Source organism: Phascolarctos cinereus, unplaced genomic scaffold (genome assembly GCF_003287225.1).
Source record: "Phascolarctos cinereus isolate Bilbo 61053 unplaced genomic scaffold, phaCin_HiC Scaffold_4;HRSCAF=312, whole genome shotgun sequence".
Taxonomy (NCBI): domain Eukaryota; kingdom Metazoa; phylum Chordata; class Mammalia; order Diprotodontia; family Phascolarctidae; genus Phascolarctos; species Phascolarctos cinereus.
The window spans coordinates 120,490,931-120,505,837 of NW_027555847.1; the positions used below are offsets into that span (position 1 = coordinate 120,490,931).

Genomic DNA, 14,907 nt, shown 5'->3' on the forward strand with positions numbered 1-14,907 from the left:
ATTAGAAGACAGAATAAATGTAAGACAGAAGTAGAGTTCCTTCCAGCTCCAGAGCTTATGAACTCAGGACTTGTGGGTGAGATCTGGATACTTCCAAGGGCACTTTTGAGAGTATGCTATCCAGAGTGAAAGCAAGAACAAACAGAGGACCATGTCCACAAAATACTTAGAAACCATGAGCAAGGCCCTGGGTACATTTGGTGGATCTTCTGTGAAGGATTTATAGAAAAAATTATGAAAAAGAAATGCACAGGGTAAGAATACATGGCTAGGTGTAATCTGCATGAGTAAAATGCCAATGAGATGATATATACTTAACGTATTAAAATTATGTTTATTACTTTGTATTTATATTTTTATGTTTTTGGGATTTTGGCTGTAGGTTTTCTAAGGTTCAAAAGAAGCAGAAGTAATAATGTACCTTTATCAAAGGGTAGCAACTAGAGTTATTTTAGGACTAAGGTATTTTAATCCTTAAGCATAATTTCTTGGGGTCTAAAATATTGATGACCCATATACACATAGTTCTTTAAGGGTTAGAAAATTCTCCCCTTGGAACAAATGAAGTGACTTGCCCAGAATCACACAGCTAGTAAGTGTCAGAGTCAGGATTCAAACTGTGGTCTGCTGCCTTCAGTGTCCTTTCTATGACACTGTGTTGCCTCTTAATATAGCAAGTTCTTTTATCTAGCCTTTAACTCTATTATCTGGCATTGTTCAGGAGTGAAGGAACTAATGGAGAAATGCTGTATTTCAGTTAACAGAGGTTGGATAGTATGTTGGAAACAGTGCCATAATATAGTTGTGTGACTTCAGAAGTCAGCTAATAATACTTTTGAGTCTCAGGTTCCTTATATGTAGAATGGGGATAATGATACTTACACCACCTACCATACATGGTTGTTGTGAGGAAAACTTGTGAACCGTAAGGCACAAAAAAACCCTATGATCTTTTGATAGATTGTGTATATTTATGACTAATTCTTAAAGCATTAAACCTCTTATTGAACACCATTTAATCTTTTTTTTTGTTTTGATTTAGAAGGCACTTCAAGATATTTCAGTGTCTGAGAGAAGTCATTAAGAGCATCCCTTATCATTATACACTGAAGTATGCAATCTTAGCTTAAGTGTTCAGGTGGATAGAGTTCTAGATGAGGTAGTTTCTATTGAATTAAAATATAATCAGGATAACATAGCACTTTGTAAAATGGCTATGGCTAAGAGGTTTGACGTTTTATTTATTCAAAGATATGCATGTACATATTTATTTTATAGATGTCTGTATGTATATGAACCTAATTGATTTTGTTGATGACTTTGGTTTTTATATCACATTCATTTTTGGAAGTATTACTTCCCTGTCACCTCTCTCAAATCAAACTCTCTTGTAACAAAGAAAAAGCAATTGAAAGAAAACACCCAGTACCGTGGCCATGTCTGACAATGTGTGCAAGATTCAATTGGCAATATTTTAAAAATGATTCCCCTCTATAAGAAACATAATTTAATATGTTCAATTCTATCTAAGATCATTGGACTTAGAGCAAGAAGGAGACTTTAGAGATCATTTAATTTATGCTCATCTTACTGAGGAGGAAACTGAGGCCCAGAGAGATATAGTAATTTACTTGCTCAAGGTTTCTAGGCAGTACGTTTACCGAGGGAAGATCTGAAGACTCAGGTCTTCATTACTCATTATCAGTAACCTCTGATCCAGGCTGTAAATAGCATGGGGTGAATGGGGCTTGGCTGAAGGATGGCACTACTGATGGCACACTTCCTTCTCAGGGGGGAAGACTTTTGCAGTCCTTTGTCTAGACCCTGTTCTCCAGAGCCAACCACATAACACCCTTTCTTTTTCTGTCAGGGTTGCAGATACTGTTGTGGCACTTGATGGTGGATAAGGATTCTCCTCCTAGAGACTCTATGTATAGCTATATCACTCTCTTTGCCACTGTACCCACCCCTCCCCCTTGGACTTTCTTTTGTATCAATACCAATTTTGGTTCTTTGCAGCTCTTCCCACAGCAAAGGAATCCAGTTCTGATTGTTGCCATGCTCTTTCTGTGGCATCTTGAAGAGCTCATCTCAGGGATTTTATCAAAAAGTTGGGCTAATGTTGGAAAAGCACTTTAGAATATTGGATTTGAAAGCTTTGGGAGAAGAGCAGAACAATCTTTTTTTTTAAACTAATGATTTGTGGTTCTCTTGAAATATCATCTTAGTTGATAAAATTACATTTAATTTTAGTGTTGCTGTGTTAAATAAACCTTTAATGACACATTATTCAACAATTCAATTAAATTCAACAGGTATTTTAAAGTACTTCCTATGTGTAAGATCCTGTCTTGGATGCTGGAGATAAAAAGAGAATAAAATTATAGACCCAGATCTGGAAAGAGACATTACAGGCCATGAAGTCCATCCAGTTTATATTATAAATGAGGAAAGTGAGGCACAGTAAGGTTAAGTGACTTGTGCAGGGGTCACATAGCTACAAAGTATTCGGAAGCAGGATTTCAGTCCCAGTCTTCCCTATTCCAAGTCCAGAGCCCTGTCTAACTATGCCACAATAAAAAACAGCAACACATTCTTTAATGTCAGGGAGTTTGCAGTGGGAAGCGGTGGGATATAGTGCAAATACTGATCTCATACTTAGAAAAACTGAATTTAAATTATAGTGTCACTGCATAATAGTTGCGTCACTCAGGGCAAGTTTTCTTAACTTTTTTCTGAACTTAAGCTTATTAATACTTGTACATCTATTGTTATGAAGAATGCCCTCTGCAAACCTAAAAAACTCTGTATAAATGTGAATTATTATTACACTTTAGAATTGGTTGTGAAATAATATACACAAGTGTGATATGAATTAGAATAATGGGGCAAAGAAGAGATCCAAGCTATATTGGAGAGATCCAATTTCCAATTTCTAGGAACATGTGAGGAGGGAGGGCTCAGTATGGGGTGGGGTACCTGAAGCTAAAACTTGAAAGGAGAAGATTTTAAGAGGCAGAAATGAGGGGGGAGTGTTTCTCATGCCTGGGGTAATAGGACTTACTATTGTAGAGAGATGAGAGATAGCAAGATAACATGCAACAAGAATGGAAAGTATAAATTAAGAATGCATCATTGTGGTCCCTTCCCTCTCTACCACTTCACTCATTTCTCTCTTGGAATAAAGACATTAATTAGAATCAGAGGAAGAAGAAAGAAAAAGAGATCCACATGTCATTTAATTTAAAGCTATTTGTTTTCTTAGCTCACTGTGCTGCAAATATACCCTTTCTAGAGTTCTCATAAATAAATAAAAACCCAACCAAAAAACCTCCCTGCTTCATTGTCTATAGAGCTTTTTGTTTGTTTTATTTTGTTTGTTTGTTTGTTTTTACAATAGCTGCTGTAAGCCTGAATCCCTTTCTCCCTCCATCTTTAATAACTGCGGTGCATATACATAAACATGACTTGTCTAGTGGCTCAATGTCAATGTCTTCATTCAATGGGTTTCACACTGATGTTTCAGAATGATAACACCTCTGCATCCCAAACCAACAATTCTGGTGGGGAATCAAGAGACTCCGGTTCTATATCTGGTTCACAGATATGCCACAAATTAGCTGTGTGACCATGAACAGGCTAATTTTTTTGATTCTGATGTGCCTTTCTTCTCTATAGAATGAGGAGGTTTGAATAATGAGCTCAGGTATTTTTCATCCCGAAAATTCTGTGATTTTGTGATTCTTTTGCTCTTCTCTAACCTGGAAGGTCTTTTGACTGGCTTCCCAGTATAGACTGATTCCTTGTTCAAGAGAGTTTATAATATTAACTCATTTATATAATGTTGTTTACAAAGCACTTTTATCACAATAAACCCTGTGATTCTACTTTATGAACTCTGTGTTTCAGCCCAATTGGCCTACCTGGTGTTCTCTGAATTCCATATTCTATCTCCTCCTGCCTCCTTGTCTGTCTACAGGCTGTTGTCTCTTAAAACACTTTGCCTCTTGGAATCCTTAGCTTGATCCAAGGCATATCTCACATACAACTTCCTGCATGAAACCTTTCCTAATCTCGCTTGTGAATGTTTTGTCCCTCCTCAAATTATTATATGTATACATATATATTTTTGGTTTTGTCTTAGTATATGTCCAGTGCCTAGTAGAGTCCTTGCACATGGTAATCTGCATAGTAATGCTTGTTGGATTGGACTAGATTGGAGGTATAGTGTACAAATATTATCATCCCCAATTTACAGATGCAAGTAGCTAAGCTAACAGAATGGTTAAATGACACACCCAGGTTAACACAGTTGGGAATTTGAAATCAGGTTTCCTGATTACTGTTTCTTCCAAACCACACTGTTGTGCCTAAGCATATATATATCACAATATATAAAAAATATATGTGTGTGGATATATGTAATTATTTGTAATATATATTATACATATATATATATTATACATATACATATACATACATATATATATATATATATATATATACATATATCTAAATAATTCCATGGAGTAGGGGGATCAGGGAGGTATTTTTTAATGATAGAGAGAAGGAATTATATAAACTAATAGGCTCACAATAATCAGATTTAGGGATTTCCTTTATTTTAAACATGGCATTATAGAAGGTGCTTGACTCTAAATCCAACCCTTGGAATTTGCAAAATGGGATACTTGAATCATTCTTCTATTGACTCAGTGGTGCCTTGATCTGAATTGGGTATGATTTCAACCCATTCTGAGAGCCATCAATGCCTATGCTTTGGTGAACCTTCATGATTCCAGGGTCAAGGACTGATTTATATAATTTTTCAGGCCATGAATCCATTATTTTGTGCATTTTTTGTCTTCTTTCTTCCTTTATTTTTAGAGGGGACATTACTGGCCTACTACGAAAAAAACACACGGGATTTTCTGTTCCCTGAACCTAGGCTGACTCCTCTATATCCTGGGGTAGACCGAGAAGTGCTGATGAAGACACCTCTAGGCTTCCCAGTAAGTTATCTATGCCCAGCCACTTCTTGCTATATAATTAAAACTCAGGATGTATCCATTTTCATCTCTGTTCTGATAATGCTTTGCTGTAGGACCTTGGGCAGGCCACTTCATATTGAGGAGCAGAACCCATTTCTTTTTGGGTGTATAACTAAGTAGGCCTGGGTAACTCAGTGAATATTAGGCACTTAGGATATCAAACAGCACCCATATCCACTGCTGAACTGAGACCTGAAACTCTTCTCTACTTATGCTGAGCCATACCCATAGCTCACATTTCACACACACATTTCCCTTGGAATGAGTGCAAAGTTTTGTTTTTTCATTTCCCTCAGATTTTAAAAAGAGCATGGGAAAAGTCTGAAGCCATTAGCAGAAGGCAATTGATTTAGTATGAACAAATGCCACTTTACATTTTATTGTATTTTTAGCTTTTCAAAGTGCTTTCATGTCTGCGAGTCCATTTCAATCTCACAGTAACTTTCTGAGGTAGAAAGGGGAGGTACTTATTAGCCCATTTTATAGGTAGTGAAAACTAAGGTGAATTTCCTCTTCCAAGAAGGTTTCCTTTATTTATCCATCTAAAAATAATCTTAGATTTTTCTCAAAATTTTTTTTCGTCTAGTTCTTTCTTTTGCACTTACCTTATTCTCCATTCTATTGTGCTTGTATTATAGTTTCTTGTATTACACTGTATACATGGTATATCAGCCCCTATAAGCTCATTGAGGGCAGGGACTATATCATTTTTCATCTTTGTGCCTCTAATACTTTGCACAGGACCTTCTAAATGGAAAATGCTTACTAAATATTTGTTGAATGGAATGGAATTGAAAGTTCATGAAGTGATGTTTTAGCACCTTAGGTTGGTGCATCAGCTCTTTAGGCAAGAATATAAAGGTTTGGATATTATATAAACTATGTCTAGAATCCGATTGTTATCAGCTGTTGTGATGATTCTATAATCATTGTAATGCCTTCGTCAACTTCTTATAGTTAATGAATTTTTACTACAGTTAGCTCCATTAAAGGACTTCTCCATTGCCTCATTGTAGTATGATAGGTATGTATATGTAGTATGATAGTATGAGCCATGGTGAGCCAGTGGAAAACAAGTTTTGGCAGGCTCTACCAAGCTGGAAAGGCCTTGACTATCATCCCAGTAATAGATTATGCTCCATTGTCTAAGGACCATACCCACTAAATATGGAGAGGCTCATTGTCAACAGGTTGACCTAGTTTAGCTGATAACTTCTTTGGCCACAACAAGCCTGAAAACAAAGAAAAATATGGAATGTTCTGCAGTCCTATGTGGTTCCCTTCCACTTTCACAGTAGTGGTTGCTAAGTAATGGCAAAGTAGGCAGAGGGCTGTCTAATAGATGTTAATTTAAGCACTGGTGATTTAAATGTGAGATCTGTGTCCAACAACTAGCAAGTAAGTTGGTGTCCTACTGGGGAAGTTGAACTACGTAGGTTTTGACCTTCTCACTATAAATTAAACTGGATGACATTTAAAAAGAGGCACAGTAAAATAAAAAGGATGGATTATGGTTTGTCCTCAGAAGGTTGGTTTGTGGTTGGTAGGGTTTATGTTTCATTGCATGTTCAAAGACAAGTTATTTCTTCTTCTTGAAATAGTCTTCATAAGCATAAATAAAAAGACTGGCATGAAGCTGATTGCAGTTTTTCATTCTAACATCTGTGAAGGAGGATAAAGAAGAGAAATTCTACAATGAACTTGGCAAGATCTTCCCAAACAAGTTGACATATATACTGTTATTTGATGACTTCAGTGTATAAGCAGGCAAGGGAAAGAATAACAAAAACCATGTTGGGAAATACATTTTGGAATTTTAAAAAATCAAGAGAAAAAAGCTTGTAGAATACTTAGAAACCATTAGCATACAATAAAAACTTTCAGGGGAGTTGGAAAGCAGGAGACAGTATAAGCACCAAACATTGTAATAAGAAATGAAATTGACTATCTTAATAGAAAATGATTGGTTGTTTATATGATGGGAGTCATTTCCAAATCAACTATGGGGGCAATTGGACCAATTGATTAAGACAAACTTCGAAGTCAAAACCAATTAGAAGATGAAATAAGTGTCAGAAAAAAGTGTCCAATTATAGCAACTCCAATTTGACCTATTTAAGTAAGCTACGGATTTTGGAAAGTAGGAAAAGGGATGAAGGTCAGGCAATAAGTCAATAAGCATTTATGGTGGCACAGTGGATAGAGTGCTGGACCTGGAGTCAGGAAGACTCATATTCCTGAGTCCAAATCTAGCCTCAGACACTTATTAGTTGTGTGACTCTGGGCAAGTCACTGTTTGCCTCGTTTTCCTCGTCTATAAAATGAGCTGGCAAACCACTCCAGTATATTTGCCAAGAAAACCCCAAATGGGATCATGAAGAGTTGGACATGACTGGAAAAATGACCAAACAACAACAAAGCCATGTTTATATCACTATTTATTAGAGAAGTTTGACTGATGTAAAGCAATTGCCACCAGAAGAGGCCAAAAAGACTCAGAATGTATTTGATCCAACCACATTTGAGTTCTTTGTCAAGTGAATAAACATGGTACCCTGCAGAAACTACTTGAGAATAAAGGCTCATTTGCAAAATACCATAATAGAGGGATGGTAAAAGATAATCTTACAAAATGGTGAAGGGGAAGTGAATTTGCAAAAAGTTTTGTGACAGATCTAATTAATCCAAATAATCCCAAGAACATTTATATATGGAAATGGAAGTACAACAACTAATAAACACAAGACAGGTTTCTGTAGCAATCTCTTGTCCTTTATTACTAAAAAAAGGATGCCACATCACCTAACAGGTGATATGACAAAAGAAAAATGGCACTTCTATAGATGAAATTGTTGGATTTGACAAAACACATGGAAGAAATTTGTGTTAGAAGTGACACAATTTTCAAAATAATCAGGCATCCATTCTGAAGATGTCTCAAAGACAGAAAGATAGCAAAAGAAAAAAAATAAATCAGAGCCAATATTTTTTATTTCTGTTTATTCAAAAAAAAAAGCAGCAGAGAAGATATCAGTGACTACTAAATCATCTGTCTTCTTTTTCCTTCGTATAAAACCTTTATGAGAATGGTCTATGAAATCATTTAGGATATCTTGGATGAATATATGAAAAGCAAACAAGGTAAATTTTTGTGAATTATTTTCTATAGCAAATGACAATTTTATTTTAATTTTTAAATTTTCCCCACTTAATAGTATATTTTTCCCCAATTACATGTAAAAATAGTTTTCAACATTCATTTTTATAAGATTTTGAGTTCTAAATTTTTGTCCCTCCTTTCCCTCCTTAAGACACCAAGCAATCTCATATAGGTTATACATGTACAATCATGATAAACATATTTCCACATTAGTCCTATTGTGAAAGAAGAATCAGAACAAAAGTGGAAAACCACAAGAAAGAAAAAAAATTAAAAAACCCCAGAAAAAGTGAAAATAGGATCCTTTGATCTGTATTCAGACTCCATAGTTCTTTACAGCAATCTGATACAGGCTTACATGTTTCCACATTAGTCATGTTGTGAAGGAAGAATCAGAACAAAAGGGGAAAACCATGAGACAGAAAAAAAAGAGAGAAAACAGTATGCTTAGATCTGCACTCAGACTCCATAATTCTTTCTCTGGCTGTGGATAACATTTTCCATCATGAACCTTTTGGAACTGTCTTAGATTTTTGTATTGCTGAGAAGATTTAAGTCTAACATAGTTGATTATTGCACAATGTTGATGTTACTATGTACAAAGTTCTCCTTGATCTGCTCACTTCACTCAGCACAGTTCATGTAAGCCTTTCCAGGTTTTTCTGAAACTATCCTGCTCATCATTTCTTATAGAACAATAGTATTCCAATTATATTTATGTGCCATAACTTGTTCTGCTATTCCCCAATTGATGGGCATCCCCTCAATTTCCAATTCTTTGTCATAAAAGAGCTGCTATAAATATTTTTGTACATGTGGATCCTTTTTCCTTTTTTGTGATTTCTTTGGGATACAGAGCTAGTAGTGATATTTCTGGGTCAAATAATATGCACAATTTTATAGCCATTTAGACATAGTTCTAAATTGCTCTCCAGAATAGTTGGATCAGTTCATAACTCCAATAATGCATTAGTGTTCCAATTTTCCCACATCTTCTCCAACATTTATCATTTTCCTGTTTTGTCATGTTAGCCAATCTAATATGGTACCTCAGAATTGTTTTAATTTGTATTGCTCTAATTAATAGTGATCTAGAGCATTTTTATATGATTATAGATCACTTTAATTTCTTCATCTGAAAACTGCCTCTTTATATCCTTTGACCATTTAACAACTAGGGAATGACTTGTGGTCTTATAAATTTGATGCAGTCTCTATATGTTTTAGAAATTAGGCCTTTATCAGAGACACTGGCTGTAAAAATTGTTTCCTAGCTTTCTGCTTCCCCTCTAATTTTGGTTGCATTGGCTTTGTTTGTGCAAAACTTTTTTTTTTTTAATGAGGCAATCGGGGTTAAATGACTTGCCCAGAGTCGCACAGCTAGTGAATGTTATGTGTCTGAGGCTGGTTTTGAACTCAGGTCCTCTTGACTCCAGGGCTGGTGCTCTATCCACTGTACTACATAGCTGCCCCTACAAACCATTTTTAATTTAGTGTAATCAGATTATCAATTTTGCATTTCATAATGTTCTCTACCTCTTGTTTGGTCATAAATTCTTCCCTTCTCCATAGATCTGACAGGTAAAAACTATTCCTTGCTCTCCTAATTTGCTTATGGTATCACCCTTTGTGCTTAAATCCATTTTGACTTTATCTTGGTATATGGTACAAGATGTTGGTCCATGCCTAGTTTCTGCCATACTATTTTCCATTTTTCCCAGCAATTTTTGTCAAATTGTGAATTGTTATCCCAGAAATGGGAGTCTTTGGGTTTATCAAATAGTAGATTACCATAGTCATTGACTGCTGTGTCTTGTGTACCTAATCTATTCCACTGATCTACCACTCTATTTCTTACCAAGTACCAAATAGTTTTGATAGTTGCTGCTTTAGAATACAGTTTTAGATCTGGTGTGGCTAGGCCACCTTCCCTAGCATTTCTTTTCATTAATTCCCTTGATATCCTTGACCTTTTCTACTTCCAGATGAATTTTGTTATTGTTTTTTCTAGTTCTATAAAATAATTTTTTGGTAGTTTGGTATGGCACCGAAAATTGTCATTTTTATTATATTAGTTCGGCCTACCCATGACCAACTGATATTTTTGCAGTTATTTAGATCTGACTTTATTTGTGTGAAAAGTGTTTTGTAATTGTGTTCATATGGTTTCTAGGTTTGTCTTGGCAGGTAGACTTCCAAATATTTTATATTGCCTACAGTTACTTTAAATGGAATTTCTCTTTCTAGCTCTTGCTTCTGGGCTTTGTTAGTAATTTATAGAAATGCTGATGATCTATGTGTTTATTTTATATCCTGCAACTTTGCTGAAGTTGTTAATTATTTCAAATAGTATTTTTTGTTGGTTCTGTAGGATTCTCTAAGTATACCATCATATCATCTGGAAAAAGTGATATCTTTGTTTCTTCATTGCTTATTTGAATTCCTTCAATTTCTTTTTCTTCTTTTATCGCTAAAACTAACATTTCTAGTACATTATTGAGCAACAGTGGTGATAATGGACATCCTTGTTCCACCCCTGATCTTATTGGGAATGCTTCTAGCTTATCCCCATTAGATAAAATGCTTGCTGAGAGTTTTAGATAAATGCTTCTTATCATTTTAAGGAAACTCCATTCATTCCTATGTTCTGTGGTGTTTTTTTTTTTATAAACAGGAATGGATGCTGTATTTTTCTGTATCTTTTGGAATAGTCATATGATTTCTGTTAATTTTGTTATTGATATGGTCAATTATGCTGATAGTTTTCCTACTATTGAACCAGCCCTACATTCCTGGTATAAATCTCACCTGGTCATAGCGTATTATCCCCATGATAAATTGTTGTAATCTCTTTCCTAATATTTTATTTAAATTTTTACACCAATATTCATTAGGGAAATTGGTCTATAATTTTCTTTCTCTGTTTTGGCTCTTTCCTGGTTTAGGTATCAGCACCATATGTGCATCATAAAAAGAATTTGGCAGGACTCCTTCTTCAGCTCTTTTTCCAAATAGTTTATATAGTATTGGAATTAATTATTCTTTAAATGTTTGATAGAATTCATTTATAAATCCATCTGGTCCTGGAGATTTTTTCTTAGGGAGTTCACCAATGGCTTATTCAATATCCTTTTCTAAAATGGGGTTATTTAAAATGTATTTTATTCCCTCTTCTGTTAATCTGGGCAATTTATATTTTTGTAAATATTCATTTATTTCACTTAGATTGTCAGATTTATTGGTATATAGTTGGGCAAAATGGCTCCTGATTATTGTTTTAATTTCCTCTTCATTGGTGGTGAATTCACCCTTTTCATTTTTGATACTGGTAATTTGGTTTTCATCTTTCTTCTTTTTAATCAAATTAACCAAAGGTTTATCTATTTTTTTTCTTCATAAAACCAGTTCTTAGTTTTGTTTATTAGTTCAACAATTTTCTAATTTCAATTTTATTGCTGTCTATTTCTTCCTGTAAGTCACTTAACTTCTGCTCTAAGAATTTGGATGCTATACCACTTGTTGCATATATATTTAGTATTGGTATTACTTCATTGTCTATGGTACCTTTTAGCAAGATGTAGTTTTCCTTATCTGTTCTAATTAGATCTCTTTTTGCTTTTGCTTTGTCTGAGATCAGGATTGCTACCCCTGCTTTTTTATTTCAGCTGAAGCATAATATATTCTGCTCCAGCCTTTTACCTTTACCTTGTATGTGTCACTCTTTTTCAAATGTGTTTCTTGTGAACAACATATTGTGGGATAATGGTTTTTAATTCACTCTGCTATCCACTTCTGTTTTATGGGAGAGTTCATCCCATTCACATTCATGGTTATGATTACTGTGTCTTTCTCTCTATCCTACTTTTACCCCATTTATACTTTTCTCTCTCCTTTCACTCTTTCCCTCTTCACCAGTGTTTTGCTTCTGACCATGCCTCCCTTAATTTCCCTTCCCTTTTATCAGCCCCCCTTTCCCCTTTCCACTACTAATTCTTCCCTCCCTTCTTCTCTGCCTTTTATCCACCCTTCCTTTTCTTTTCCCTTTATCCTCTTACTTCCCTATAGAGTAAGATAAATTTCTATAACCAACTGATTGTGTATGTTATTCCCTCTTTGAGCCAAATCTGATGAGAGTAAGGTTCAAACAATGCTCACCTCCCTCCCTTCTTTCCCTCTACATGTAATGTAATTTAGCCTATTCCACTGCCCTCTTTCCTCTTCTCCCAGTACAATTTCACCCCTTAATTAATTAATTATTTTAATCATCATATCAAAGTCAACTTATTCCCACACCCTCTGTCTATGTATATATACCCTTTTAAAATTCTGTGATAAAGATACAGTTCTCAAGAGTTACCAGAAGCATCTTCCCATGTAGGGATATAAACAGTTTAATATTATTGAATAACATGCTTTTTTCTTTCCTGTTTACCTTTTTATACTTCCCTTGAGTCTTGTATTTGAAGATCAAATTTTCTGTTCAGCCCTGTTTTTTTTCCATCAGGAATGATTGAAAATCTCCTATTTCATTGAATGTCCATCTTTTCCCCCAAAAGATTATGCCCGGTTTTCCTGGGTAGTTAATTCTTGGTTGTTATCCAAGCTCCTTTGCCTTTTGGAATATCATATTCCAAGCCCTCCAATCCATTAACATAGAAGCTGCGAAGTCCTGCATAAGACTGACTGTGCTTCCACAATATCTTAATTGTTTCTTTCTGGCTATTTGCAGTATTTTCTTGATCTGATAATTCTGGAATTTGGCTACAATGTTCTTTGGAGTTTTCATTTTGGGATCTCTTTCAGGATGTGATTGGTGGATTCTTTCAATGACTATTTTGCCCTCTGATTCTAGGATACTAGGGCAGTTTTCCTTTATAATTTCTTGAAAGATGCTGTCTACGCTCTTTTTCATTATGGCTTTCAGGTAGTCCAATAATTCTTAAATCATCTCTCCTGGATCTTTTTTCCAGATCAGTTGTTTTTCCAATGAGGTATTTTATTTTTTCATTCTTTTGATTTTGTTTGACTGATTCTTGATGTCTCAGAGAGTCATTAATTTCCACTTGCCCAATTCTAATTTCTAAGGAATTATTTTCTTCAATTAACTTTTGTACCTCCTTTTCCATTTGGCCAATCCTAATTTTTAAGGAATTGTTTTTTTCAGTCAATTTTTGTCCTTTTTCCACACTGTTAACTCTCTCTTGCATACACCTCCTTTATTTTCCCAGTTTTTCTTCTACCTCTCTTATTTGACTTTTAAAATCCTTCTTGAGTTCTTCCAAGAAGGCTTTTTGTGCTTGAGACCAATTCATATTCCACTTTGAGATTTCAGATATAGGTATATTGACAATATTGTCCTCTTTTGAGTTTGTATTTTGATCTTCCCTGTCATCATAGAAACTCTCTGTGATCCAGGTTCATTTTTGCTTCTTGCTCATGGATTCTTTTTTTCTGCCTATTTCCTGGCTTTTAAAGTTGAACTCTCCTTTTGGAGCACAAAGGTTACCGTCCTAAACTTCTTAGGCTTTGTGTGCTGGGGCCTCAGGTGCTGGCAGCTGGAGGCTATGGGGGTCTGGCAGCTAACCTATTGCTGAGATGGGGTCCTAGTGATGGTGTCTGGTATGTGCTGAGGCCGGGTGGGGTTTTTCTGCTTTTCCTTGGGGCTACACTGTAGCATGTAGATGGCTGGCCCCTGGAAGATGCTTGTTTGCCCTGGGCTGGGCTGAAGCCAGTGGAGGTCTGGCCACTGGAGGATGCCTGCCCGCCCAGGGGCTGAGTCGAAGCACGTGGTAGTTCTCTGAGCTGAAGTCTGCTGGTTTCCCTGGCTATGCTAAGGTACATGGAGGGGGGTCCTGATATTGGCATTTGCCTGCTATACCACCCTGGGACTCAGGCTCTTTCTCTGGTTTTCTGAGGTGGTACTTGCTACTAGCTTGCTGGGATGCTTCCTATCTTGGACTGTGCTCCTCTTTTACCTGAATGATATGAAACATTTTACCAATTCCCCAAGTCTCCTGGACTAAAAGATTGTCCCACCACTATCTTAAAGGATATCCTATGCAAAGTTCAAATGGAAGAGGGACCTCTTATAGGTAATGGTGTCCTCCAGATGGTCTCATTTGTCAATGACATTGTGCTGATTGAGTCTAGAATACTAAAGGGCCTCTTCAGTGAGACCACCTATGTCCACTCAAAAGAAACAATTCACATAGGAAAAACCTAATAGATGAAGAATGTGTATACAGTTGAATAGGAAGCCCATTGAGTTTGTCAGGGACATTGCAGACATAGACACAATGGATTTTTTAAAAAATAGCTTTGGATTCCAGATCATGATTCATATTTCCTAAGTCAGGCTGTACTCAATCAATAAAATTCTTTGGCTTATTATATATCTAATTCTCAGAATGAGTTCTAAGGACTGCTTTGTTTTGTTTTTTATTTTATTTATTGATTTAATTCTTTAGTTTTTTCATTGTACATTTTGTCTATTATATTGAGTAATCTGTGTAGGGGAGTGGAAAAGAATGCTGGATGAGAAGTTAAAAGACACCTGAATCTTAACTCTGGCTCTCATACTTGCTAGCTGTGTGACCTAGGTCATCACTTAAACTTTCCAAGTCTCAGTTTCCTCATCTGTAAAATGAGTATAATAATGTCTTTACTACTTACCTGACAGGGAAGTTGTGAAGAAAG

The 14,907-nt window shown here is 35.7% G+C and overlaps 1 protein-coding gene across 3 annotated transcripts in view; it reads left to right on the forward strand.

The window, feature by feature from the left end:
* SPATA6L (spermatogenesis associated 6 like) overlaps nt 1-14,907 on the forward strand; it is a 101,942-nt gene that overhangs the window by 42,214 nt on the left and 44,821 nt on the right. For all 3 annotated transcript variants that reach the window (XM_021006323.2, XM_021006324.2, XM_021006325.2), the window contains exon 5: nt 4,888-5,012. In XM_021006323.2, coding sequence (XP_020861982.1) covers nt 4,888-5,012 — 125 coding nt within the window. The remainder of the gene's footprint in view (nt 1-4,887; nt 5,013-14,907) is intronic.